We start from the raw sequence: 27,059 nt of genomic DNA, 5'->3' as shown, positions 1-27,059 counted from the left end.
GTAGAATAACCTACATTTCTCTGACTGGCAGTCCTGTAAGTCTAATGTGATTGTGAGGCATGAAGAGTCTGTTATACAGTGAATCTGCCTATTCTGCAACTTGTATTTCCTAAAAATGGAAGAAGTTACATATTTTCATTGCATTATGTCTGCAGTGCATTGGCTTAAGTGTATTGCTTAAGTGTGAGAAATATAAATTATACCTGATTAATATGATAAAAAACCAAGCAATGTGAACTGAGGTCTAAGATGGTACACATGCAAGAAATAGGAGCATGTTCACACTAGCAAAAAGATGCAAAACCTACAAAAGACCAAAAATATATCTCATACCCTACCATCATTATATATAAATGTAAAGCAAAGTTGCATATGAAATATAGGGTACTTAGTGAACTATTTTTGATCAAAAAAAGTATACAAGCCGTCCCACCAGCGACAAGGTGACCCTAAATTGGGATGGTCCTACACTGTCTATATTAAAAACCTTACTGTATATCAAAGTTGAAGTAATGCATATAAAAGGGTAGACAAATAGAACCGGGTCCCAATATCAGACCACCTAAGCCTGTGGTAAGCTACATATATACTAACCAGCTCAACAAGGGGGATGCCACACCCCTAATTTGCACAGAATGCTTCTAGTCTATCTTTGTGCAAATGAGAATTGGCTTGCCAGCTATATCGGCAGTGTGCGGTCTGCAGTTGCATATACATGAGGTAGTAACACAGCCATCCATGTACCCACATATGCGGTATTTAGAGTTCCCAATCTACATCTCAGAGAGGGAGAACAGGACCACATTGTTACAATGCTGTTATTTTTGGACCATTTCTCACATCATCTGCTTGTCAAGCTTGCATCAGAATAATATTTTCAGGGACTTCAGCCCCAATTCAAGATGCTATGACGAATTGACACTTGAAATGTCATCTCATGGTCCAGCTGTAGTTGTGGATTTTGGTAGAATAACCTACATTTCTCTGACTGGCAGTCCTGTAAGTCTAATGTGATTGTGAGGCATGAAGAGTCTGTTATACAGTGAATCTGCCTATTCTGCAACTTGTATTTCCTAATAATGGAAGAAGTTACATATTTTCATTGCATTATGTCTGCAGTGCATTGGCTTAAGTGTATTGCTTAAGTGTGAGAAATATAAATTATACCTGATTAATATGATGCATACAGACTGTACCTTGTCATCTGCCACCATCGCACTATAATCAGCATTTCTGTTTATCCATTCCTCCTACAGGTACGTGACCTAACTTTCCCATGCTGATTTATTCCTTCCTCTGCTCCTACATGCACATGGTACGTGACCCAACTTTCCCATGCTGATTTCATCCTTTCTCTGCTCCTACATACACATGGTACATGACCCAACTTTCCCATGCTGATTTCTTCCTTCCTCTGCTCCTACATACACATGGTATGTTTTTCAACTAACTACTACTACCCCCCACTCTTATTTATGACCTTGTTTACTTGGCCTTTGAATATCTTGCATCTGGCTTAGCCTTGATCAGCTGTTCAAGATGAACACAGACCACTCCCCTCTGGTTCACACTTGAACGCATTCTGTAGCACATATATTGTGAGCAAGGAGTCGGCTATAGACGTGTCTGCAGTGCACTGCCTTAAGTGCATTGGTTAAGTGTGAGAAATATGAATTATACCTGAAGGGAACAGAAGGTAACTGCATACTTGGACACTGTAAACAATGTTTGTGTTTGTTTTCACTCTCACCCTTTAATCCTTCACTTTTTACAACCACCCCTAATCCCTACACCTAGTAATGTACTCTTCATTTCTTCCTCCATCCTCCCCATTCATCTCACCTCCTTCTCAGAACTATTCCTCAACATTCAATCCTGTGTCTCTAAGCACACCTTATGCTCTCTCCTGCTCCCACATGCTAATACTTTCTCTGCTCCTCCTCACTGCTGGCGATATCTCCCCAAATCGTGGCCTTCCTCACCACATCCCCACAGTCACTTCCACCTCCTATCCACGATCTATCACAAACTCTCACAACCCTTCTAACCTCATGCCCAGCCCCGCTTCCCCAGTCCCACTAACAGGAGCTCTATGGAACGCTCGCTCTTTCTGCAACAAACTTTCCTACATCCATGATCTTTTCTTCACTAACAAATTTTCCTTCCTCAGCATCACCGAAACCTGACTCACCCCCTCTGACACTGCCTCTCCAGCAGCACTTTCATATGGTGGATTCCACCTTTCCCACACCCCGCATCCCATTGGCAAGCATGGTGGAGGAGTGGGTTTTCTCTTGCCAGATAACTGCTCCGAATCCCACTGCCACCCTCCGTTACTTTCCCCTCTTTTGAAGTGCATTGTGTGTGCATCTACTCCCCCTCCAACCTCCAACTGGCTGTCATTTACCGGCCCAGGAACAGCCACCACCTTCCTAGACCATTTTACCACCTGGCTACTTCATTTCCTTTCCGCTGACCAGGGCCGGCGTCAGCACCCGGTGCACCCGGGCAAATGCCGGGGCCCTGAGCAGGCAGAGGGGCCCACTGGCGGTCGCGCACCCCGCTGGGCTATGGGTCGGAGGAGAGCGGTGTCAGCGCCCGCCCTTCTCCGCCGCTTGCTCAGGGCCCCGGCAGCTGGATACTTACCTCTCCCCGTGCCTCCGCAGATCAGCTGTCTTCCTGCTCTGCGCTCCCTGTGACGTCTCAGGTCAGAGGGCGCGGTGACGTCTTTACACCGCGCCCTCCCCTGAGCCGTCACAGGGAGCGCAGAGCGGGAAGATACCGGCGTCGCTGGAGTCCAGACCAGAGCAGCGGCAGCAGGTAGCAGGTGAGGAGAAGGGAGGTGAGTATTTGATTTTTTTTTTAATGTATGGAGGCATGGGGCAGTATAAAGAGAAGGGGGGGGGTGGCATCCTCCATGGAGCATTATAAAGAGAGGGGGGGGGTGACATCCTGCATGGGGCATTATAATGTGGGGAACAGCCTGCATGGAGCATTATAAGGGGGGGGGCAGCCTGTATGGGGCATTATGTGGGGGGTAACAGCCTGCATGGAGCATTAAAAGGGGGGGGGCCTGTATGGGGCATTATGTGGGGGGTAACAGCCTGCATGGAGCATTATAAGGGGGGGACAGCCTGTATGGGGCTTTACGTGGGGGGTAACAGCCTGCATGCAGCATTATATGGGGGCCAGTATCCTGTATGGAGCGTTATAAGGGGACCGGTATCCTGTATGGAGAGTTATATGGGGGCCAGTATCCTGTATGGAGTTTTATAAGGGGACCAGTATCCTGTATGGAGCATTATATGGGGGCCAGTATCCTGTATGGAGCTTTATAAGGGGACCAGTATCCTGTATGGAGCGTTATATGGGGGCCAGTATTCCGTATGGAGCCTTATATGGGGGCCAGTATTCCGTATGGAGCCTTATATGGGGGCCAGTATTCCGTATGGGGCCTTATATGGGGGCCAGTATTCCGTAAGGAGCCTTATATGGGGGCCAGTATTCCGTATGGAGCCTTATATGGGGGCCAGTATTTCGTAAGGAGCCTTATATGGGGGCCAGTATTCCGTATGGAGCCTTATATGGGGGCCAGTATTCCGTATGGAGCCTTATATGGGGGCCAGTATTCCGTATGGAGCCTTATATGGGGGCCAGTATTCCGTATGGAGCCTTATATGGGGGCCAGTATTCCGTATGAAGCATTATATGGGGGCCAGTATTCCGTATGGAGCCTTATATGGGGGCCAGTATTCTGTGTGGAGCGATTCACCGGTTTCTGAGCTATTGTGGAATTTACAATAGATATCACTCATGTAATGTAAGAAGTGAAATCTTTGCATTGTACTATATATATATATATATATATATATATATATTTCTCCGCCGTATCTCTGCATCATGAATCGTGGTATGTGTTAAAGGGGCCCACTGAGACTCTTTCGCCCGGGGCCCAGAAAAACCTGGAGCCGGCCCTGCCACTGACATCCCCACTATCATCATGGGCGACTTCAACATCCCCATTGACACTTCTCTCTCAGCTGCCTCTATGCTTCTATCCCTCACTTCCTCCTTCAGCCTTTCCCAATGGTCTTCCGCAGCCAATCATAAAGATAGCCACACTCTGGACCTCATCTTCATCTGCCTCTGTTCCCTGTCTAACCTCTCTAACTCACCCCTCCCTCTTTCTGACCACAACCTACTTACATTCTCTACCCTCTCCTCTCCAGGGCAACAATTCCCACTCAACAAACTTGCATACTCTCGCAGAAACCTCAAACACCTTGACCTACACTCACTCTCTGAATCCCTCCTCCCTCTTACAGACATCAGTTCCTTACATGACGCAGATGTTGCTGCTGCTTTATATAATGCCACAACAGCTGAAGCTCTCAATTCGGTCACCTCCCTCACACATACAAAAGCTCGCACAATCAACAGGCTACCCTGGCACACCTTCCTAACCAAAGAACTGCGACAGGCCTCCAGGGTTGCTGAACGTAGATGGAAAAAGTCCCACTCCAATGAGCACTTCATCGCATTAAAACAGTCCCTCACTACCTTCAAGTCCACACTACCTGCAGGAAAACAAACATACTTCTCATCTCTCATATCCTCCCTGTCTCACAACCCTAAACAGCTATTCAACACTTTCAATTCTCTCCTCCATCCCCCAGCACCTCCTCCCTCTCCCCTCATCCCAGCGGAAGACTTTGCCTCATTCTTCAAGCAGAAGATTGACACCATCAGACAAAGTTTTTGCCTAAAGTCCCCCCAGTTCCTCCTCTCACCTACTCAATCCTCCAAAACCAGCTTCTCCACCATTATGGATGATCAACTTTCCTATTTACTCTCCAAATCACACCTTACCACCTGTGAACTTGACCCAATCCCGTCCCACCTCATCCCCAACCTTACCACTATCTTCATCCCAACTCTAACCCACCTTTTCAACCTGTCACAACTGGAGTCTTCCCCTCATTCTTCAAACATGCCTCGAGCACACCCATCCTCAAAAAGCCCTTCCTTGACCCATCATCTCTGACAAGCTACCGCCCCATATCACTTCTCCCCTATGCCTCAAAATTACTGGAACAACATGTCCACTTTGAACTGTCCTCCCACCTTTCCTCCTGCTCTCTCTTTGACCGCCTCCAATCTGGCTTCCAACTGCACCATTCTACTGAAACTGCCCCGACTAAAGTCACCAACGACCTACTAACCGCCAAATCCAAGCGACATTACTCTGTCCTCCTCCTCCTAACTCTCCAGACTCTCTCATCTCTCGGCATCACAGACTTGGCCCTATCTTGGATCTCTTCATACCTAACAGACAGGACATTCAGTGTCTTCCACTTACACACCACCTCCTCATCTCACCCCCTATCTGTTGGTGCCCCCCAAAGTTCAGTTCTAGGACCCCTGCTCTTCTCCATCTACACCTTTGGCCGGGGACAGCTCATAGAGTCTCACGGCTTTCAGTATCACCTCTATGCTGATGACATACAGATCTACCTCTCCGGATCCGATATCTACCCCCTACTAACCAAAATCCCATAATGTCTGTCCACTATTTCATCCTTCTTCTCTGCTAGATTTCTAAAATTTAACATGGATAAAACTGAATTCATCATCTTTCCACCATCTCATTCATCCCCCCCACCTGACCTATCTATCAACTGTTCACTCTCCCCAGTCCCGCCAGCTCGCTGCCTTGGGGTAACCCTGGACTCTGATCTCTCCTTCAAACTACATATCCCAGCCCTTTCCACTTCCTGCCGACTCCAACTCAAAAATATCTCCCGGATCCGCACATTCCTCAACCACAAATCTGCAAAAACACTAGTGCATGCCCTCATCATCTCCTGCCTCGACTACTGTAACCTCCTGCTCTGTGTCCTCCCTTCTGACACTCCCGCACCCCTCCAATCTATCCTAAACTCTGCTGCCCGACTAATCCACCTGTCCCCCTCGCTATTTCCCCACCTCTCCTCTCGGTCAATCTCTTCACTGGCTCCCCATTGCCCAGAGACTCCAGTTCAAAACTCTAACCACGGCATACAAAGCCATCCACAACCTGTCTCCTCCATATATCTGTGACCTAGTCTCCCGATACATACCTGCACGCAACCTCTGATCCTCACAAGATCTCCTACTCTACTTCCCTCTCTCTCCTCTTCCCACAATTGCATACAAGATTTCTCCCATGCATCACCCTTACTATGGAACTCTCTTCCCCAACATATCAGACTCTCGCCTTCCGTGGAAACCTTCAAAAGGAACCTGTTCCGACAAGCCTACAACCTGCAGCAACCCTCGCCCCTCCATACTGGTGCACGACCACCTCTACCCTCGCTTACTGTATCCTCACCCATCCCCTGTAGATTGTGGGCCCTCGCGGGCAGGGTCCTCGCTCCACCTGTACCAGTCGCCGTAACGTTTTGTTCAAGATTATTCTAATTGTTTTTGTATGTATACCCCTTTTTCACATGTAAAGCACCATGGAATAAATGACGCTATAACAATAAATAATAATTATGATTGATTGCCATATGTAGATCATCTACAGGGAATTTAGTTTTTGCAATAAATTGATTATTTTACCTTTGATAGGTGTGTAGTGATATTGCAGCTGGCTATGGTATTTATCTGGAGTGTAGATATGACTTCACATAGAATACATGCCATTATATACTGTATTTTACAGGCATTATGATACAATATTGTACTACATGGTTGATATCTAAGGGTCACCCATTTATTTCTCTTTAATTTAAACCTACTAATTTTCATTTTTCTGTATCTGAATTATGTGGTAACCCAAAATTAATTGATATATAGCAGAATAGGTTAAAAAATTAACTTTTAATAATAAATTGCTAAAATCTAGAAACAAATTGTGAGATCTAAATACCCAAAGTGCAATGTGCAAAAATTGGACACAAATGGTATAAAATGTTGATATGCAATATGTGCCCCTGCATCCATTCATTTGAGATATAAAGGAGCAAAGTTGGGCTCTAGGATTCTGATGACATATTTGAATATCAACATTTTATAGAATTTTTGCACATTGCACTTTGAGTATTTAGATCTCACAATTTGTCTCTTAATTTTAGTAATTTAATATTAATAGTTAATTTTCAATCTATTCTGATAATTATATATATATATATAATTTTCATTTTTATATGCATACAGAAGACTATACATAATTGATAAAATATGAGCTAAAATACAATTTACTGTCACATGTTTTCAATCATTATATATGACCTACTTTTGGTGCATAGAAAATATATATTACAAAAGAACATCTAATGAATTTCATAGGCCATAATATGCAAACACATTTGGTGTAAATTAATATTTTATATTGGAGATAATTTTATTTCAAGTGTCACTTTCAATGGGTTAGCTCAAAAGAGGCATTACCGCTATACTGCCAAGATCTCAACATGGTGGCCCCATGGATTGCTAAAACAAAGGACCGAAGCAGCTAGGAATTTTTTCTGATATCGGCTGCACTTAGTGGCTTTTATGCAGCCACCTGGAAAGAGCAAAGTAGAGTTGCTAGCAGACAGAGAGTGTCACCAATTTCTATGATGAGATAACCCCTTTAACCTCTGAAATATATAAAGTAACACAGTTTGTCATTGTTAGTTTGATCTAAACAAAGGTGCATTCAGTTTACCCCCGAGTGTGGTTTGCACGTTAATGACCAGGCCAATTTTTACAATTCTGATCACTGTCACTTTATGAGGTAATTACTCTGGAACGCTTTAACGGATCCCGCTGATTCTGAGATTGTTTTTTCGTGACATATTGTACTTCATGATAGTGGTAAAATTTCTTCAATATCACTTGCGTTTATTTGTGAAAAAAACGTAAATTTGGCAAAAATTTTGAAAATTTCGCAATTTACAAAATTTTAATTTTTATGCTCTTAAATCAGAGAGAGATGTTACACAAAATAGTTAATAAATAACAGTTCCCACATGTCTACTTTACATCAGCACAATTTTGGAACCAACATTTTTTTTTAGTAGGGAGCTATAAGGGTTTAAAGTTGACCAGCAATTTCTCATTTTTACAACAAAATTTACAAAACCATTTTTCTAGAGACCACATCACATTTGACGTGACTTTGAGGGGCCTTTATGACAGAAAATACCCAAAAGTGGCACCATTCTAAAAACTGCACCCCTTAAGGTGCTCAAAACCACATTCAAGAAGTTTATTAACCCTTCAGGTGCTTCACAGGAATTTTTGGAATGTGGAAGAAAAAAATGAACATTTAACTTTTTTCACAAAAATGTTAGTTTAGACCCATTTTTTTATTTTCGCAGGTGTAATAGGAAAAAATGGACCCCAAAATTTGCTGTGCAATTTCCCCTGAGCACGCAGATACCCCATATGTGAGGAAAAAACACTGCTTGGGCGCACGGCAGGGCTCAGAAGGGAAGGAGCGCCATTTGACTTTTTGAATGTAAAATTTGCTTGAATATTTAGCGGACACCAAGTTGCGTTTGGGGAGCCCCTGATGTGTCTAAACAGTGGAAACCCTCCACAAGTGACACCATTTTGGAAACTAGACCCCCCAGGGAACTTATCTAGATGTGTAGTGAGCAGCCTGAACCCCCAGGTGCTTCACAGAAGTTTATAACATTGAACCGTAAAAATAAAATTTTCACATTTTTTCAACAAAAATGTTTTTCAGCCCCCAATTTTGCATTTTCACAAGGGTAACAGGAGAAATTGCACCATGCAGTTTGTTGTGCAATTTCTCCTGAGTAAGCTGATACCCCATATGTTGGGGAAAACCCCTCCAGGATTTTATCAAGGGGTATAGGGAACATTTTGAACCCAGAGGTACGACACAAAATTTGATAACATTAGGTCATCATATTGAATAAGTTGTCATTAATCTCGAGTGCAAGTGCTTGCTATTTGAGTTTGCAACGGGAGCTCGGGTATGCACCAAGTATCGCGGGTGCTCAAGTGACATGCCCCGCATGTTTCACGGTTATTAGACACCCAAAAAAAACATTCGGGGATCGCTCGTGCATGGCAGGCAATCCCCGCAAGTTTTTTTTGGCTGTATAACATGTCACTCGAGCACCCGCTATACTCGGTGCATACCCAAGCGCCCGATGCAAACTCAAGTAGCGAGCACTTGCGCTCAACATTAGTCGCCATATCATCGTCATTTTTTTTCTTTACTTCTGAAAAAATCCCAACCCTAACCTTAGCCCAACCCTAACCCTAGCCCAACCCATGCCCAACTCTAACCCTAAACCTAACCTTAGCCTAGCCCAACCCTAACCCTAGCCCAACCCTAAACCTAGCAGAACCCTAACTCTAACCCTAGCACAATCCTAGCCCTAAAGTTTATTTTTTACGCCGTTCCTCGTGCGGTATAAGTGATTAGACGTCTTTATTCTTCGGGTTGGTGCAATTACAGCGATGCCAGATTCATATTGGGTTTTTATGACTGACAGCTGTCACACACTAAAAGACACATTTTTTTGCAAAGACTAGTTTTTGCATCGCCATATTTTGAGAACTATAATTTTTCCATATTTCGGCCAACAGAGTCGTGTGATGGCTTGTTTTTTGCAGGACAAGTTGACGTTTTTATTGGTACCATTTTCGGGCACGTGAATTTTTTGATCGTTTTCTATTCTGATTTTTAGAAGGCAGAATAAACAAAAAACAACAATTCAGGAATTGTTTTTTTGCTGTTTTTTTATGCCGTTCTGCGTGTTGTAAAATTGATAAGACAGCGTTATTCTTTGGGTCAGTACGTTTACAGCGGTACCGCATTTGTATATTTTTTTATATTTTGGCGCTTTTACACAATAAAAACTATTTTATAGAAAAAAGAATTGTTTTTGCATTGCTTTATTCTGAGAGCTATAACTTTTTTATTTTTCGGTTGTTGGAGCTGTATGGTGGCTTGTTTATTGCGGGACAAGATGATGTTTTCAGCGAGCGGTACCATTTTTATTTACCTTCGTCTTTTTGATCATGTTTTATTCCATTTTTTGTTTAGCGGTATAATGATAAAACATCGTTTTATGTTTCGTATTTTATTTATTTTTTAACCATGTTCACTAAAGGGGTTAACTAGCAGGACAGTTTTATAGGTCAGGTCGTTCCGGACGTGGTGATACCAAATATGTGTACTCTTATTGGTTTATTTTTTTTCAGAAGATTATTTATTTATGGGTACAATATATTTTTATTTATTTTTTTAATTTTTTTTTTTTTACTTTCTGACATTTTTATTACTTTTACACTTTGTCCCACTATGGGACTCACTTTTTGCAGCCTGATCGGCTGTATAGCACAGGAATGCAGAACCATCCCTATGCCATGCAGCCTGTCAGCGCTGCACAGGGATAAGTTACTTTGGTCGTGCACTGCGCATGACCAAAGCAACTTCCTGCCTCCTGGTGACCCGAATGTTATCATGATTATATCGGGTCATCATGGCAACATCTGGGACCGGACTCAGACGCCGCGGGACGTCGGCAGAGAAGGTAAGTATAGCGCTTACCTCCTCTTGCCACCGGAATGCTGCGATCGATTTCTATCGCAGCATTTCGGGGGTTAATGTGCCGGGAGCGGTGCGGGACTGCTCCCTGCACATAGCACTGGGTGTCAGCTGTAACAATCAACTGACACCCGGTGGCGATCTCGCCCGCACCGCTTGTGTGGGGCGAAATCGCCAGGGCGTACTAATACGTATCAGGCCCATAAGGCCCAGGGCACAGATACGTGTTAGTATGCCCTGGGCCAGAAAGGGCCAGAAAGGGCCAGAAAGGGGTTAAAGGGAATCTGTCAGCAGATTTTTGCTATTTAATCAGTGTGCAGAATAAGGAAGGGGCTGAGACACTGATTTCATTGTGTCACTTATTAGGCTGTGTGCTGTTGTTTCAATACAATGAGTGCTTTATCAACATAAGATTTACACATCCTGGTCCAACTCCACTTCCACAACTGATTAGCAGCTTACTGCCAATAGACAATGAAAGCTGTGGTGGGGGCGGGGTTAGCTTTCTAAGCTCTGCTACATCTAAATACTCTGATTGTGTTACAACTGCTAAACCCAGTAATCTAAGTGATACATCTCTGGAATCAGGGTCTCTCTTCCTACATTATGCTGCTCTCATATGAGATAGCAAAAACCTGCTGATAGACTCCCTTTAATATTTTAAGTGATTATCCAGTTGATTAGAAAAAAAGGAAAATAACCCCTATAAGGACGTTTTTAGTTGGCTAATATTAACTCCACCCCACCACAGCTAATTTTTGTATTTTCCTTTTATTTTGCTTTTCTTCCTAGGGCCATCATTTTTTTGTGTGGTGCTGTTTTTAGAAAAGGGATAACCTTTTTTTTTCATCAGGAATAACTCCTCTAACTTTCAAAATCTCACTTAATTTGAAACCAAATCTATTTTTGTAATGTGGGAGAAAATGTAAGAACATGAAGAAAATTCATGGAAACAACATACAACTCCACACAGACGTTGTATAGCGCCGCATTGCTACAAACCCACCCTACTTTATCTAAGCAATTATTATTAAAGAAGAACTCTCATTACACTTTTTTTTCTCACTAAACCTGTATATATGTATTGTAGTGTCAGTGTGTTAATATACTCACCTACCGGGATCTTCTTCGGTATCCAGCGCTGTTCCGCTCCTCTTCTGAATGATGTCAACATTCTTCAGACTAAGGACTCGCTCACAAATTAAGTTCTCAATTCTCATGCAAGAGAATCGGATCACACTCAGATGACACTCGACTCAAACTCTAACACAGTCATAGTCTGCAGAGCGGTGACATCACTGAGAAGAGGAGCAGAACGGCGCTGGATCCCTGAGAAGACAGCGGTAGGTTAATATATTAATACAGTCACACTAAACTGCATGCACTTATATACACGTTTAGTGAAAAAAACTTCATGGGAGTGCTTCTTTAATGTGGGTCATGCAATATAAAGGATCATGGGCAGCTCAGTGGTTAGCACTGCAGCCTTGTAGTGCTGGGGTCCTGGGTTCAAATCCCACCAAGGACAACATCTACAAGGAGTTTGTATGTTCTCCCCCTTGTTTGTGTGGGTTTCCTCCGGGTTCTCCAATTTCCTCCCACACTCCAAAGACCTACAGATAGGGAATTTAGTTTGTGAACCCCAATGGGGACAGTGCTCATGATGTTTGTAAAGAGCTGTGGAATTACTGGCGCTATATTAGTGAGTAAAATAAAAAATATATATATATATATATATTTTAATTAATTTCAATTTTGGAAAGGTGTTTAAAATATGTGTGTCTCAGATATGTCCAAGTGACCTCAACAGAACACAGTATTAAAAATAACTGCATTGATTTAATTTATAATATTGCTCAAAAATATACAATGCATCTTCACAAAAATGAACCATCTGAATTAAAAACATTAATATATTAAATAACACATGGAAATCACTGTAAAATATGCAGATAATGGGTACAAATGCCACAGGTACATTCAATTTATTTAATTTTTTATGATTATTAGCTTAAGTTAAAATATACAAAAAATCCACAATCCAGTGACATCTTCATGTGGCATTTCCAAAGTACGGTCAAGAGATGTAGCAAAAATGTATTCAGAAACCCATATAAATATTTGTTACAATATAAATACCAAAGTAACATGACTGCAAAAATTGAAGTGGTATCTATCCTCCAAAATCACCCACTTCAATAACTTTCTCTAGAGCCACAATTCTAGAACTGGTACATCCAGGACGTAAGAGCAAGCCAGGTAAATAGTTGTGCTGGGTTGATGGTTTCTTCTGTAATTAGTTTCTAAACTTTTATTATATTAGTTTAATTTAGTTTTATTTTCTGATTTTGAGATTATTCCAATCTGAATTTCAGAAAGGAACATGGGTCTCTTAGGTCTAAGAACAGTTAGAAGCACTGAAAACCCAGCAGAGCAAGAATAAGCACAAATTTCAGCTTGTAGTTATATGAAATCAGGCTTCATTGATCTAATAAACCCACTAGTAAAGTGGACTTTACAAATACATTGGGCCTGATTCATCATTTCATGTTCCCCAGTTTTTTGGCATGATTACCTCTCAATTAGTGACTTTTCGATTTGCGATAAATTCCTCAAACAATTTGTACCTTTTTAAAGTTATTTTTGTTGCTTAGTTAGTTTTCAGATTTTATGTTGTGTTGATTTTCCAGATGTTTTAGACTGATTCATCAGTTGCAACTTTTTAAAATATTGCAAAATTTGGCACAAATGTACTTTAATTTCCCCCCAGCAGTGATTTTATGTATGCCAGTGAGTTTGACTTTTTGTGCTAAAAAGTTGCAGAACGGGTCAAAGAAAAAAAATGCTTTTGTACAAAATTGATGAAGCTATTTGGAAGAGTTTGGTGAAAAATTGGCAACGAATACCACAAGACACAAAAAAGTGACTTAAAAAATGCAAATGATGAATCGGAGCTATTGTGTTTCACACTTTGTACTGGTCCCACATTCTACATGTATATTCACAATTCTGCATGTATAAAGTTGACAACTCTGATCATTGTTTGCAGGCTCAGGATCTGATCAGAGATTTCGCTGTTGATGTGAATTCTGTTATCTACACTCAGATCATTGTAGGAAATACGTACTACATTATTGTAAGAAATGTGTCTGTTAATAGCAGCCAACAGAATTGTGAATGCTGCTCTGAGCTTTAATATAAACTGTAACTAAGAATCAGTGTAGGACTCGTAAAGCAATAAACTGTTTCTATCCTTTTATAAACTGTAAAATTGTGTTGAAAGGGAGCTATGACTTTTAAATAAACTAACCACTTAATGAAATGTACTACAATTACTTGAATAACAGAAACCTTTGAAGATCTCAGCCTTCAAGATAAATTGGTGGAAATAATTGCATCAATTAAATGGCCTGCTGAAGTGCTGATCACGGGTTCAGAAGTGAACCTCATACTCTGCAACAATCTCCTGAGAAACAAGAAACAATCTGTCTTCGGCCACCTTCACACGTTCAGTATTTGGTCAGTATTTTACATCAGTTTTTGTAAGTCAAAATCAAGGAGTGGAACAATCAGTGGAAAAGTATAATAAAAAACGTTCACTTCTGTATTTTTCACCCACTCCTGGTTTTGGCTTACAATTAATGATGTAAAATGCTAACTAAATACTGAACTTGTGAACATGGCTTAAAGGGGTATTCCCATCTCCAAGATCCTATCCCAATATATAATAGGTGTGATGATAATAATGATATTAGCAAATACCTCCAATTAGAAATGTAGTATAGTTTTTCTGATTCACTATGTCTCTTTCCTCATGTGCAGGGCATTGCAGAACCTTAGGTATCCATGGTTACGACCACTGATATAGTGACAGCCAGTTGCTAGTGGTCGTAACCATGGATACCTAAGGTCCTGCAATGCCTGCACATGAGGAAAGAGACATAGCAAATCAGAAGAACTATACTACATTTCTAATTGGACGTGTTTGCTAATATTATTATTACACCTGCTATATATTGGAATAGGATCTTGGAGATGCGAATACCCTTTAACGCCTCATTCACACGTCTTATTTTTTCATGTATGATAAAAACTGACTGATTATTCTAATCATTCTCTGATTAGACTTTCATCAGACTTTGTTCAGAGTGTGGGGCGAGTGTCGTTCGATTTTCTCATACGTGGAGAAATTTTTTTGCATTTTTTTTCCACCCTCTGCATTCTGATAGTCCGTGAAATTTGGACCACACTTCAGTCTGATTTTTTCATGGACCCATCGACTTGCATTGCCGATTTTGATCCGACCTTTGGATCAAAATCTGACGTGTGTCTGCGATTTTCCGCAGATCTCTCAGAATGGCCCCATAGACTATGTCAATTGCTCTATAGACTATCACAGGTATGAGTGCTATCCATGAAAATCATGGATAGCACTTGGATGCAAAAATCAGACGTGTGAATGAGGCGTACCTGAAAAGCCTTGGTGGGTTTCATGAGTGACATGACTGAGGGGTTGGATTCACTTCTGGCTAATCATTACAAGTTTAACTGTTAAAGAACAGAAGGGTTCCTCATCTCTGGGCCAGAAGACAGCACAGTTACACATAGCAACTCTCGCTCTGGAGGACCTGTTCTATCCTGAGTTCTGCAGACAGCTCATTATTTTGAATTGATCTTGTGTAATTCTTAATTTCTCCTGTGGAGGTGCTGCAGAGAATTTGGACAGTTACTGACAGATTTCCCTTCTGGCAAGTAGAGATTGTCCAAGGTGGAGAACCCCTTTAATCTGGCAAACCTCTTAACTAGGGAAAACATTACTGGTGACCCGTGATGATTAATGGTGCCTATTAGATGTGTGGCCTGAGGTGACCCTGTCAAACAAATTCCACATGGTCATGCAGGAAAGGAGGAATACCCTTTTACTGCATTTTTATAGATTTTGATTGGATAATTTTAGATGGTTGTGGTGCAACTATGTGTAATTTTATAACATTCAAATTAAAATCTGCATATGTTCTTCAGTAACTATACTTTTCTTTATCTTATACCAATTTTGAATTACGTTATATATTCTTCTCCATTCACATCTACATTTACATAAATACCTACTAACAGAAAGCAGTGCATTGTGGGAGATCAATTGTTAATTACTTAGTTAGATATTTCCAGTTAAAATGAGTTGTGAATGGAATGAGATGTCTATTTTTGTATCAAAACTGATTTTATTGTAGTGGCTGCTGCCGTGTACTTGAAATCTGCCCTTATTCAGATGGCTAGCTGTGGATGTGCAGTACTCGACAGCGGCCACAGTAAAAACTTAGTGCTGTTTGGCTTCGCCAACACTAAGAAATACTGATCGGTAGAGGTCTTGGGTGTCCGACAGATTTTGATGACCTATCCTTGTATAAAAGTAGTGGAACAGCTCTTTAAAAAATAAATTAGAAAAAGCGAGTAAGGTCGACTCATGGACATCATAGAGGCATATGAGCCAGAACAAACATCAGATTACAAGAACAACCATGCATGCGTCAACATGCTGGGGGTCCAGGGAGTAGAAGCCAGAGTGATAAGTTTATCCACGCCCTGGCCGCATTTTGAGATACTCTCTTTAAAAGGGTTGTCAAATTTTTGAGGATATATATTTTTCTTACTTCACTACAGGGAATTGGTGGCTAATTTTGCACTGTTTGCCTTCTGTAGTCTATGTGTTGCACTGGCTATTGCTGCCTGCAGAATGAATTGAACGGATATCCATTAGTCTGCCAGCCATGACATTTTTACAGGGAGTTTGTAACTTTTTTATCTTTTTCTAAGCTGTTTTCAGATGAATTATGACCACTGACCTCATGAATGTAGAACGTGCAGGGACTTAAAGAGCCTGTAAAAGTCAAACGTTGCAAAATGTTCAATGAAACTCTATTGCAAAAATTATTTTTTAGCCCCAAAGAAATGCATTTAAGTAAATAATTTTTTCCCCTTTTACTCACATCTGTTACTGGAGTGGAACTTAAAGAGGTTGTCCACAACTTTTATATTGACGGTCTATCCTTAGGATAGGTCATCAATGTCTGATCGGCCAGGGTCTGACACTGGGCACCCCCGCCGATCAGCTGTCTGTTATTGGTGGCGGTGGCGCCCGGAATGGCCGGAAGTGTCCATTCAAATCAATAGGATGCAGATGTGTAGTACCCTGCGGCAGCCACTACAAATAGACGGCCAGCTCCGCAATTGAGTACATCTGGTTAGCGGCCGCCAATACCAGATGATCGGCGGGAGTGCCGGGTGTTGGACCCAGGCCAATCAGACATTGATGACCTATCCTAAGGATAGGCCAAAAGTAGTGGACAACCTCTTTAAACTGCTCTCCACGGACAAACAGGAGGTGCTTCAAAGCAGATAAATATGATGTTTAAAAGACCAGTAATAACTCAAAATAGGTACAATAACACTAAGGAAAAGAATGTATAAAGTTATTATGTAGATTCATCTGTGAATGTTGTTAGAAGTGGAAAAACTCTTGAAGTACAGTATATCTGAAGTGTTTCACGGTATCTCTTGAAATCCTCTTGATTGAAGGCTGCTCCATACCAGAATGTGCATTACTAAGAGTTCAATCTCAGATATATGGAGTGATTTGAGGTACAGTAAGATGGATGAGGCATTCCTCATGTAAAATCGTTTGTTACTTTTTACTCTTTTATTTCCTTTTCTTACAATGAAAAATAAATATTTGTATAACGGATACTTCTATATTGTCCGGATAGAATATCCCACCCTGGTTTCCATCATAAAATCTTGAAGGAGGTCTTTGATTTCCATAGTTTAGTCTTATCGCCGTCAGTCGGTTATACAACACGTTGACTCTTCTAACATGACCACATTCACAGACAGCTAACATTTTCATTAACAGATGGTTTATCTAATGGGGGCAATCCTATAGTCACCAAAGAATAGTCATTTGTTTTGGTTTTGGATTCCTTCTTCAGGTTTTTCATTTGTGCTAGCTGCAGTTGGCTTGAGTTGTATGCCAGTGCTGGGATGGTGTTCACTAAAATTAATTGTAAAGGCTTCTTTTCCTCCCTGTACCGACACTGGATATAGCGTGAGAATGCAGAGCGGTAGGTTTTGTTGAAAAGTGTATATACCAGTGGATTTACTGCTGATGATAGGTAACCAATCCAAACAAATACTTTCAACAATTCTCCCATAACATGCTGGTTGCATAAGTCCTTGCAGAACACAGCCATCACATTAGTGATGAAAAATGGACACCACATAATCACAAAGAGGAAAAACACAATCCCCAGGACCTTGGAGGCTTTCTGCTCATTGCTGATGGACTGCATAGTTTTCCTTCCATAAGGAGCAAATTCTTTTGGCAAAGAACGCTGGAATAGTTTCTCAGATGAAAGAGATGTTTGCGGGAGGAAACTGAACAAAGCGAGCTTGCTCTTTGCCCCCAGGTTATTGAAACACAGGTCAGCTTCTTTCTGGAGTGATTTTATAGTTAAAAAGTATGTGACCACCATTATGATTAGAGGAATGAAAAAAGCAACAAAGGAACCAACAATGATGAAGTGCTCGTCTGATAAAGAACAGTTTTCTTGGTTGAATACTTTGCTGTCGTCCTGGAGTCCGAACACAGGCACTGGCATGGAGATACCTGAACAAAACACAAGAAAAGTGGTAAATATTGGAAGTTCTGGAGGCTTAATATAAGGCTACGGCCACGTTCACACGTTCAGTATTTGGTCAGTATTTTACATCAGTATTTGTTCCACTCCTGGTTTTGGCTTTCAATCAGGAAAAGTATAATAGAAATACGTCACCACGTCTGTATTTATCACTCACTCCTGATTTTGGCTTATAAATACTGATGTAAAATACTCACCAAATACTGAACGTGTGTCTGGTTGGAGGAGACCCTCCAACCAGACACATATGATGTATAGTCACACTACCTGGTCCCCTTCGGTTGCCTCACATTGCCGCCATTGCAGAGACCGGCAGTGGTAATTCTGAACCACGTCTCTCCTGCCTTTACTCTGCTGCTAGGACATGCTTTAGACTTAGCCTAGCTCTTTTTCCACTGGGTTAGCCATCTTGGATACAAGATGAACACCGGCCTCAGCAGAGTAAGCTGGAGGCATTCGGAGGGCACCGGTTATGATGACCACCCATGACAAATGCACTGTCACTTTTCAGTATTATGGAGTGATTTATAACAGTATTATGGTTGCTTTATAACACCGCTTGCTCTTCAACCATCATCTAGCAGAGAGGCAATTGTGACCACTCATCCTTGGGTGACTTCCCACTCAGCAAAGCTAGAGCTGACTTCATACGCCGGGCATCAAGCAAGGCAGAATGGTCACGATCACATGCGGACATGTTACAATGACCCCACTGCATTGGGTTGTACTGCAAGTGATTACTGTATATACTAGTCAAAACACTTCCATGCGAAAAGTCAGCGTGTCGCCTCTCTATATATCTACCACCTTTGTTTTTTATATACAGTGCCTACAAGTAGTATTCAACCCCCTGCAGATTTAGCTGGTTTGATAAGATGCAAATAAGTTAGAGCCTTCAAACTGCAAACGAGAGTAGGTTTTATGAACAGAAGCATAAATCTTACAAACCAAAAAGTTATGTTGCTCAGTTGAATTTTATTAATTTTTAAACATAAAAGTGTGGGTCAATTATTATTCAACCCCTATGTTTAATATTTTGTGGAATAACCCTTGTTTGCAATTACAGCTAATAATCGTCTTTTATAAGACCTGATCAGGCCGGCACAGGTCTGTGGAGTTATCTTGGCCCACTCCTCCATGCAGATCTTCTCCAAGTTATCTAGGTTCTTGGGTGTCTCATGTGGACTTTATTCTTGAGCTCCTTCCACAAGTTTTCAATTGGGTTAAGGTCAGGAGACTGACTAGGCCACTCCAACACCTTGACTTTTTCCCTCTTGAACCAGGCATTGGTTTTCTTGGCTGTGTGCTTTGGGTCGTTGTCTTGTTGGAAGATGAAATTACGACCTATCTTAAGATCCTTGATGGAGGAGCGGAGGTTCTTGGCCAAAATCTCCAGGTAGGCCGTGCTATCCATCTTCCCATGGATGCGGACCAGATGGCCAGGCCCCTTGGCCGAGAAACAGCCCCACAGCATGATGCTGCCACCACCATGCTTGACTGTAGGGATGGTATTCTTGGGGTCGTATGCAGTGCCATCCAGTCTCCAAACGTCACGTGTGTGGTTGGCACCAAAGATCTCGATCTTGGTCTCATCAGACCATAGAACCTTGAACCAGTCTGTCTCAGAGTCCTCCAAGTGATCATGAGCAAACTGTAGACGAGCCTTGACAGGACGCTTTGAAAGTAAAGGTACCTTACGGGCTCAACTGGAACGGAGACCATTGCGGTGGAGTACGTTACTTATGGTATTGACTGAAACCAATGTCCCCACTGCCATGAGATCTTCCCGGAGCTTCCTCCTTGTTGTCCTTGGGTTAGCCTTGACTCTTTGGACAAGCCTAGCCTCGGCACGGGAGGACACTTTCAAAGGCTGTCCAGGCCGTGGAAGGCTAACAGTAGTTCCATTAGCCTTCCACTTACGGATGATGCTCCCAACAGTGGAGACAGGTAGGCCCAACTCCTTGGAAAGGGTTTTGTACCCCTTGCCAGCCTTGTGACCCTCCACGATCTTGTCTCTGATGGCCTTGGAATGCTACTTTGTCTTTCCCATGTTGACCATGTCTGAGTGCTGTTCACAAGTTTGGGGAGGGTCTTAAATAGTCAGAAAAGGCTGGCAAAAGAGATCTTTAATCCACACATGTGAAGCTCATTATTCTTGGTGCCTGAACTACTTCTTAATACTTTAGGGGTACCAAACAGAATTCTTGTGGTTTGAGGGGTTCAATAATAAATGACACTCTGAATTAACTTTTAACGTTTTAAAAAAAAAAAAGCAAAAACAAAATTTGCTGCAGTGCATTTCCCACTTCCAGGCTGATCTACAGTACAAATGTCACAATGCCAAGTTAATTCCGCATGTGTCAACCAGCTAAATCTGCAGGGGGTTGAATACTACTTGTAGGCACTGTATATGGTTGTTATACACATTCTATTTTATTGTGCTTTTAGGTTATAACAGATACTAGCCTGCAGTGTCAACCATATACTCATTCATCTAAAGCATCAGGAGAACATGTTGCTGATATTGTGAAAGCTCAGACTGTTTTACTTTTGTGATTATTACAAAGTAAGAGAAAAAACAGCAGACGTCAAGACGTAAAGATCACAACCAAGCAGGAGTCTGCAGATAGATGGTAGTGAATAGAAAGCGTAGGATCGTCTGTGAAAACATATTAGTGATGTAAGGATGCTGACAAATAACGGAATTTTCCATATAAAGGGTTACTGCCATCTTTATAGATGAATATTGGCACATGATGTTTGAACAAACAAGCACTTTTACAATTTACTGCTTAATAAAATTTGCAGCCGTTCGAGGATTTAACACTTTTCTTTTGTTTGCATCTCGTTTCCTAGGAGACCGACCACCCCTGTTATCTGGCTTGTACACTGAAGGCGGTCAGGATTAGGAGATACAAGTGCACTACTGTGATCCAGTCCAGCTGCAAAATAGTGCTTACAAGTGCAATAGAAAAAGCTTGTAAGCGCTGCACATGTTCTGCTGTCTAGCAGCCGTTGTCTGTCTCCAAGATGTCAAGCTGTAAAGAAAAGTGTTGATAGCTGAAAAATTTAATAAGCTGTAATTTGCAACATTTTTTGTATTTCTAATCACTGTTAATACCAACCTTTTAACTATTTTTTTTAATAAGATTTATCTTATTACATATAGTAGTAGGAGTGTGCAAGGAAGAATTGGGCAGCCATATTATGGCCTCAACATGTCTCTGAATTAGTAAGTGTGTCACTCCAAGGGAAGGGGAGCGGAACTAGCCATGACTGGTCTCCCTCTAATGCAAGGGGTCAGGGATTAAGACACAATGTCCTAAACTATAATTTTCTGTACTTTAACCAGACGTTCCCACAAGTTCACATGCTTTTTTTATACAATCGTCCCATTTCCCCCCCAAAAAAATGGACGATTTTTATTCTGTATTGTCATCCGTATGGCGTTCATTTTTATACGTCAGCAGTTATTAAAATTTAGAAGATCAAATACAATTTTTTTCATGTTAACAATGTCAATGCATCTGTAAAAAATCATTGTCAATATAGATGACCCATATGGGCCATACCCATAGTCTTGAATACGATTTATAAGGCCGTCTGACTGCGCCCTTCAGGGAATTCCGTACATGCACTTCCCAGATATATACTTTACTTTTCTACGGTGGGATGTGCATTCCTTAGCTTTATCTTCATGCTCAACATCACAAAATAATCCACAAAAGAAACTTCTCACTCTGTGTTTATCTCTATCAAATCAATCTTTCCTTCTTTGCTATCTTTATAAGTTTTCCTTTCATGCGGCATCACACTAAGGTATGAGTCACGAAGTGGAGAAGGGGGGCTGCGGAAAGCAAAAGATTTAGGTCATCCGGAGTAAATCGCAATGTGAAAGCCCCATGCAGTGTACAGCATTAGTGCTTCATGAGTCCTACTTAGAATGGCAATATTTGGATACATTCATCCTTCACAATGATGCAAAATGCAACAGGGAATAAAATAATTTGTTTAAGCTAGACTTGTCATCTGTCATGCATTGATATTATGTAACAGGAGCTTCCTAAAAAATGGATGAAAAATAAAACGTATACACTTCTGATGTATTATATTCAGCCTATCTTGTAAATGTCATAATTCTGTAATAATGTGCTTATTGTTTAATATCTTATATATAATTATTAATAGTGATTTTGTGCAAATAAACGCAAACATATTGTATTCTATTGTAATTGTTTTTGCTGTGTATACCGCTTTTCACATGTAAAGCGCCATGGAATAAATGGCGCTATAATAATAAATAATAATAATTGTAACATACCTGGCGGCGTCCTTGCATGGTGGTCCATCTCCCACTGTGCAAGAGCGCGCACTTGATCTCCAGTCCAGTCTGCTAGCCTGGCTTCCCTCCATGCTTTCTGCTTGCCTCTGTTTCTGCTGCTTAATGGCAGCGCCCGATCACTTCCTGCTTCTTGTAGCTGCTGCAGGCACACCCCTTGTGCGTCCTCAGCCTATTGCTGTCTGTCACCTGGTATTTAACCCAGCTCCTCCCTGGAATCCATGCCTGAGCATTGTGTTCTGTCAGTTGGCTTCCGGTCACTGATGTGCCAGGTCCTGTCTATGCTTCCTGCCTTGCGGTATCAGTTCCCGTGTCTGAACTGTGTCCTGTCTGAACTATCTTCTAGCCTGTTGTCTTCTGCCTATCCTGGAGGCTCTATTTCCAGGCCAGTGTGAACACGCTCCTAGCCTGTTCTTTCCGCCTTCTAGGGGCCGCATACCTAGACCCGTTCCTGTATCTTGCCTGTTCCTGTCTGAGCACGCTCCTAGCCCTTTCGTTCCACCTTCTAGGGGCCGCATACCTAGACCCACTCCTGTATCTTGCTGCTGTGTCTGTTCTTGTCTGAATACTCTCCTAGCCTGTTACCTGTTTTTCTCTATGTCCGTACCTTCCCTTTTCCTGCAGAATCTGATACCGTACCTACTCCTACAAGTTGTCCCTGTACTCCCGTTTGTGAGTTTAGAGTCCACTCGCTACTTCATTGCAAGTATCCTGTGTGTACCTGGTTCTGCCTTTCCCTTCCAGTCTGTTCCGTGTGAACAGAGCCCTGTCCCCTCTGCTCTGACCCTTTGCTCGCTGCTCCGGCAGTCTCGCTCTGCTCTGACCCTTTGCTCGCTGCTCCGGCAGTCTAGCTCTGCTCTGACCCTTTGCTCGCTGCTCCGGCAGTCTCGCTCTGCTCTGACCCTTTGCTCGCTGCTCCGGCAGTCTCGCTCTGCTCTGACCCTTTGCTCGCTGCTCCGGCAGTCTCGCTCTGCTCTGACCCTTTACTCGCTCCTCCGGCAGTCTCGCTCTGCTCTGACCCTTTGCTCGCTGCTCCGGCAGTCTCGCTCTGCTCTGACCCTTTGCTCGCTGCTCCGGCAGTCTCGCTCTGCTCTGACCCTTTGCTCGCTGCCCTGGCAGTCTCGCTCTGCTCTGACCCTTTGCTCGCTGCTCCGGCAGTCTCGCTCTGCTCTGACCCTTTGCTCGCTCCTCCGGCAGTCTCGCTCTGCTCTGACCCCCTGCTCGCTGCTCCGGCAGTCTCGCTCTGCTCTGACCCTTTGCTCGCTGCTCCGGCAGTCTCGCTCTGCTCTGACCCTTTGCTCGCTGCTCCGGCAGTCTCGCTCTGCTCTGACCCTTTGCTCGCTGCTCCGGCAGTCTCGCTCTGCTCTGACCCTTTGCTCGCTGCTCCGGCAGTCTCGCTCTGCTCTGACCCTTTGCTCGCTGCTCCGGCAGTCTCGCTCTGCTCTGACCCTTTGCTCGCTGCTCCGGCAGTCTCGCTCTGCTCTGACCCTTTGCTCGCTGCTCCGGCAGTCTCGCTCTGCTCTGACCCTTTTGCTCGCTGCTCCGGCAGTCTCGCTCTGCTCTGACCCTTTGCTCGCTGCTCTGGCAGTCTCGCTCTGCTCTGACCCTTTGCTCGCTGCTCCGGCAGTCTCGCTCTGCTCTGACCCTTTGCTCGCTGCTCCGGCAGTCTCGCTCTGCTCTGACCCTTTTTTCGCTGCTTCGGCAGTCTCGTCCTGCTCCTCTCTCGCTCACCGCTCCAGGCGGCCTTGTCCTGCTCTTCTCTCGCTCACCGCTCCAGGGGGTCTCGTCTTGTTCTGCTCTTGATCGCCGCTCTGGGCGGCCTCACTCTGCTGTTTGTCCACCGCATCTGCGGTACTGTTCCTGAGTCCCAGTCTGTACTGGGTCCTATCCACTCGGTGCTCCAACCTGTCGTACCTGCCAGTACCTCCCTGCCTGCATACCAGTCGTGCTTACCAGCATCCGCCAGTCTGCATACCAGCCGTGTCTGCCTATACCCAGCAGTCTGTGTGCCAGCCTAACCTGCCTGTTCCTGTATTCCCCTGTGTGGGTCAACAGCCGTGCCTGGGGTCTGTCCTGGAGTAGCACCTGGTCCCTCTGCTTGGTTCCTCCTTGGTGCACTGGCGTCGTATGCCGTCGTGCGACCCTGATCGGATCGGGTGGATACTTAGTTATGCCCCTCCAGGCACGGTCCAGTGGAATCACTACATATACATGCACACGCCACTCAGCCCGGGCGTGTGCATTACAATAATATTCTAGGTCTATTGTGTCTTAGGCATGGATGTCTTATTTTTTTCCATGAACAACAATCCACATTTATTGGTAAAAAAAAAAATCAACATTTATTCAAATATTTCAAAAAAGATCCAAAGTAACATCTTATTTTTGGAAGGCCCTGTATATATCGTGACTCTAACTACATTTAGAAACAAGAGAACCGTAAGTCAAATGCTATTGAAAAAAAAAATTGATTACAGGTCCTCCTTAACCCCTTAACAACATCTGACGTACTAATGCGCGTCTGTGCCCTGGGACTTAAGAGCCAGACCCGTATTAGTACGTCATGGCGGTCGCGCGCGCACACAGGCTGTGCGGGCGCGATCGCTGCCGGGTGTCAGCTGATTGTCACAGCTGACACCCGATACTATGTGCAGGGAGCGGTCCTGCACCGCTCCCAGCACATTAACCCCCGCGATGCTGCGATCGAAGTCGATCGAAGTCGATCGCAGCATTGCGGGGGCAAGGGGAGGTGATCGCAGATACTCACCTCCTCTTCCGGCTTCCAGCGCTGTCTGCAAAGGCTTCCCGGGTGTTGCCATGACGACCCGATGTCGTCATGACAACATCCGGGTCACCAGACAGCAGGAAGATTGTTTGGACATGTTTGGACATGCGCAGTGCATCTCCAAACAATCTTCTCCCTGTCCGGCGCTGACAGCCTGCATGGCACAGGGATGGTGCTGCATTCCTGTGCCATGCAGGCGATCAGAGAAAAAAAAGTGAAAGTCCCAGAGTGGGACAAAGTAATAAACTATATAAGCTTCCAGAAAGTGAAAAAAAATAAATAAATAAATTGCAAAAATATAAAAAAAAAAATAAAATAATCCACCAAAAATAAAAATATAATGTACCCATCAATAAATATTATTATAAAAAAAAACAAAAAAAACAATAAAAGTACACATATTTGGTATCGCCGCGTCCGGAACAACCTGACCTATAAAACTGTCCCACTAGTTAACCCCTTCAGTGAACACGGTAAAAAAAACAAAAAAAAAAAAACAAGCAAAAAACAATGCTTTATCACCATACCGCCAAACAAAAAATGGAATAACACGCGATCAAAAAGACAAATATAAATAAAAATGGTACCGCTGAAAAAGTCATCTCGTCCCGCAAAAAACAAGCCGCCATACAGCTCCATCATCCGAAAAATAAAAAAGTTATAGCTCTCAGAATAAAGCGATGCTAAAAAATATTTTTTTCTATAAAATTGCTTTTATTATGTAAAAGTGCAAAACATAGAAAAACGATATAAATGTGGTACCGCTGTAAACGTACTGACCCAAAGAATAAAGCTACCTTATCAATTTTACCACACGCGGAACAGAATTAAAAAAAAACAAAAAAAAACAATTCCTGAATTGTTGGTTTTTGTTTATTCTGCCTCCCAAAAATCGGAATAGAAAGCGATCAAAAAATGTCACGTGCCTGAAAATGGCACCAATAACGTCAAGTCATCCCGCAAAAAACGAGCCGTCACATGACTGTCTGCCAAAATCTGGAAAAATTATAGCTCTCAAAATATGGCGATGCAAAAACTAGATTTTACAAAAAATGCGTCTTTTTGTGTGTGACAGCTGTCAGTCATAAAAACCCCATATGATTCTGGTATTGCTGTAATCGCACCGACCCGAAGAATAAAGTCGTCTAATCACTTATACCGCACAAGGAACGGCATCAAAAATAAACTCTTGGGTTAGGATTGGGCTAGGGTTAAGGGTGGGTTTGGGGCTAGGGTTGTGCTAGGGCTAGGGTTGTGCTAGGGTTAGGGTTGTGCTGCGGTTAGGGTTGTGCTAGGGTTAGGGCTAGGGTTGGGGTTAGGGTTGGGGTTAGGGTTGTGATGGGGTTGGGATTTTTTTCAAAAGTAAGAAAAAAAGATGACGATATGGCGACTAGTGTTGAGCGCAAGTGCTCGCTACTTGAGTTTGCATCGGATGCTCTGGATGCTCGGATGCTGAGCAAACCAGGGGAGGAGTCCTGAGGAGATAATTTGCATATTCCCACTGCATTTTGGGGTAAGTGAAGAGTCTCCGCGAGCTCAAAGAACACTGGATTTTGCCTGTTGGAGCTGAAAAGAGGACATCGGTAAACCAGGGGAGGAGTCCTGAGGAGATAATTTGCATATTCCCACTGCATTTTGGGGTAAGTGAAGAGTCTCCGCGAGCTCAAAGAACACTGGATTTTG

General features: G+C 42.9%; 1 protein-coding gene across 1 annotated transcript in view; it reads right to left on the bottom strand.

Moving 5' to 3' along the window:
* Positions 1-14,540: 14,540 nt before the first annotated feature.
* Positions 14,541-27,059, bottom strand: part of HTR2A (5-hydroxytryptamine receptor 2A) — a 97,951-nt gene continuing 85,432 nt past the window's right edge. The window contains exon 4 of the mRNA XM_073663836.1: positions 14,541-18,221. Coding sequence (XP_073519937.1) covers positions 17,440-18,221 — 782 coding nt within the window. The 3' untranslated portion in view covers positions 14,541-17,439. The remainder of the gene's footprint in view (positions 18,222-27,059) is intronic.

This window comes from Phyllobates terribilis, unplaced genomic scaffold (assembly GCF_046119375.1).
Source record: "Phyllobates terribilis strain yellow unplaced genomic scaffold, ASM4611937v1 Scaffold_2__4_contigs__length_985480577, whole genome shotgun sequence".
Taxonomy (NCBI): Eukaryota; Metazoa; Chordata; class Amphibia; order Anura; family Dendrobatidae; genus Phyllobates; species Phyllobates terribilis.
This window is presented reverse-complemented; position numbering and strand designations above follow the sequence as displayed.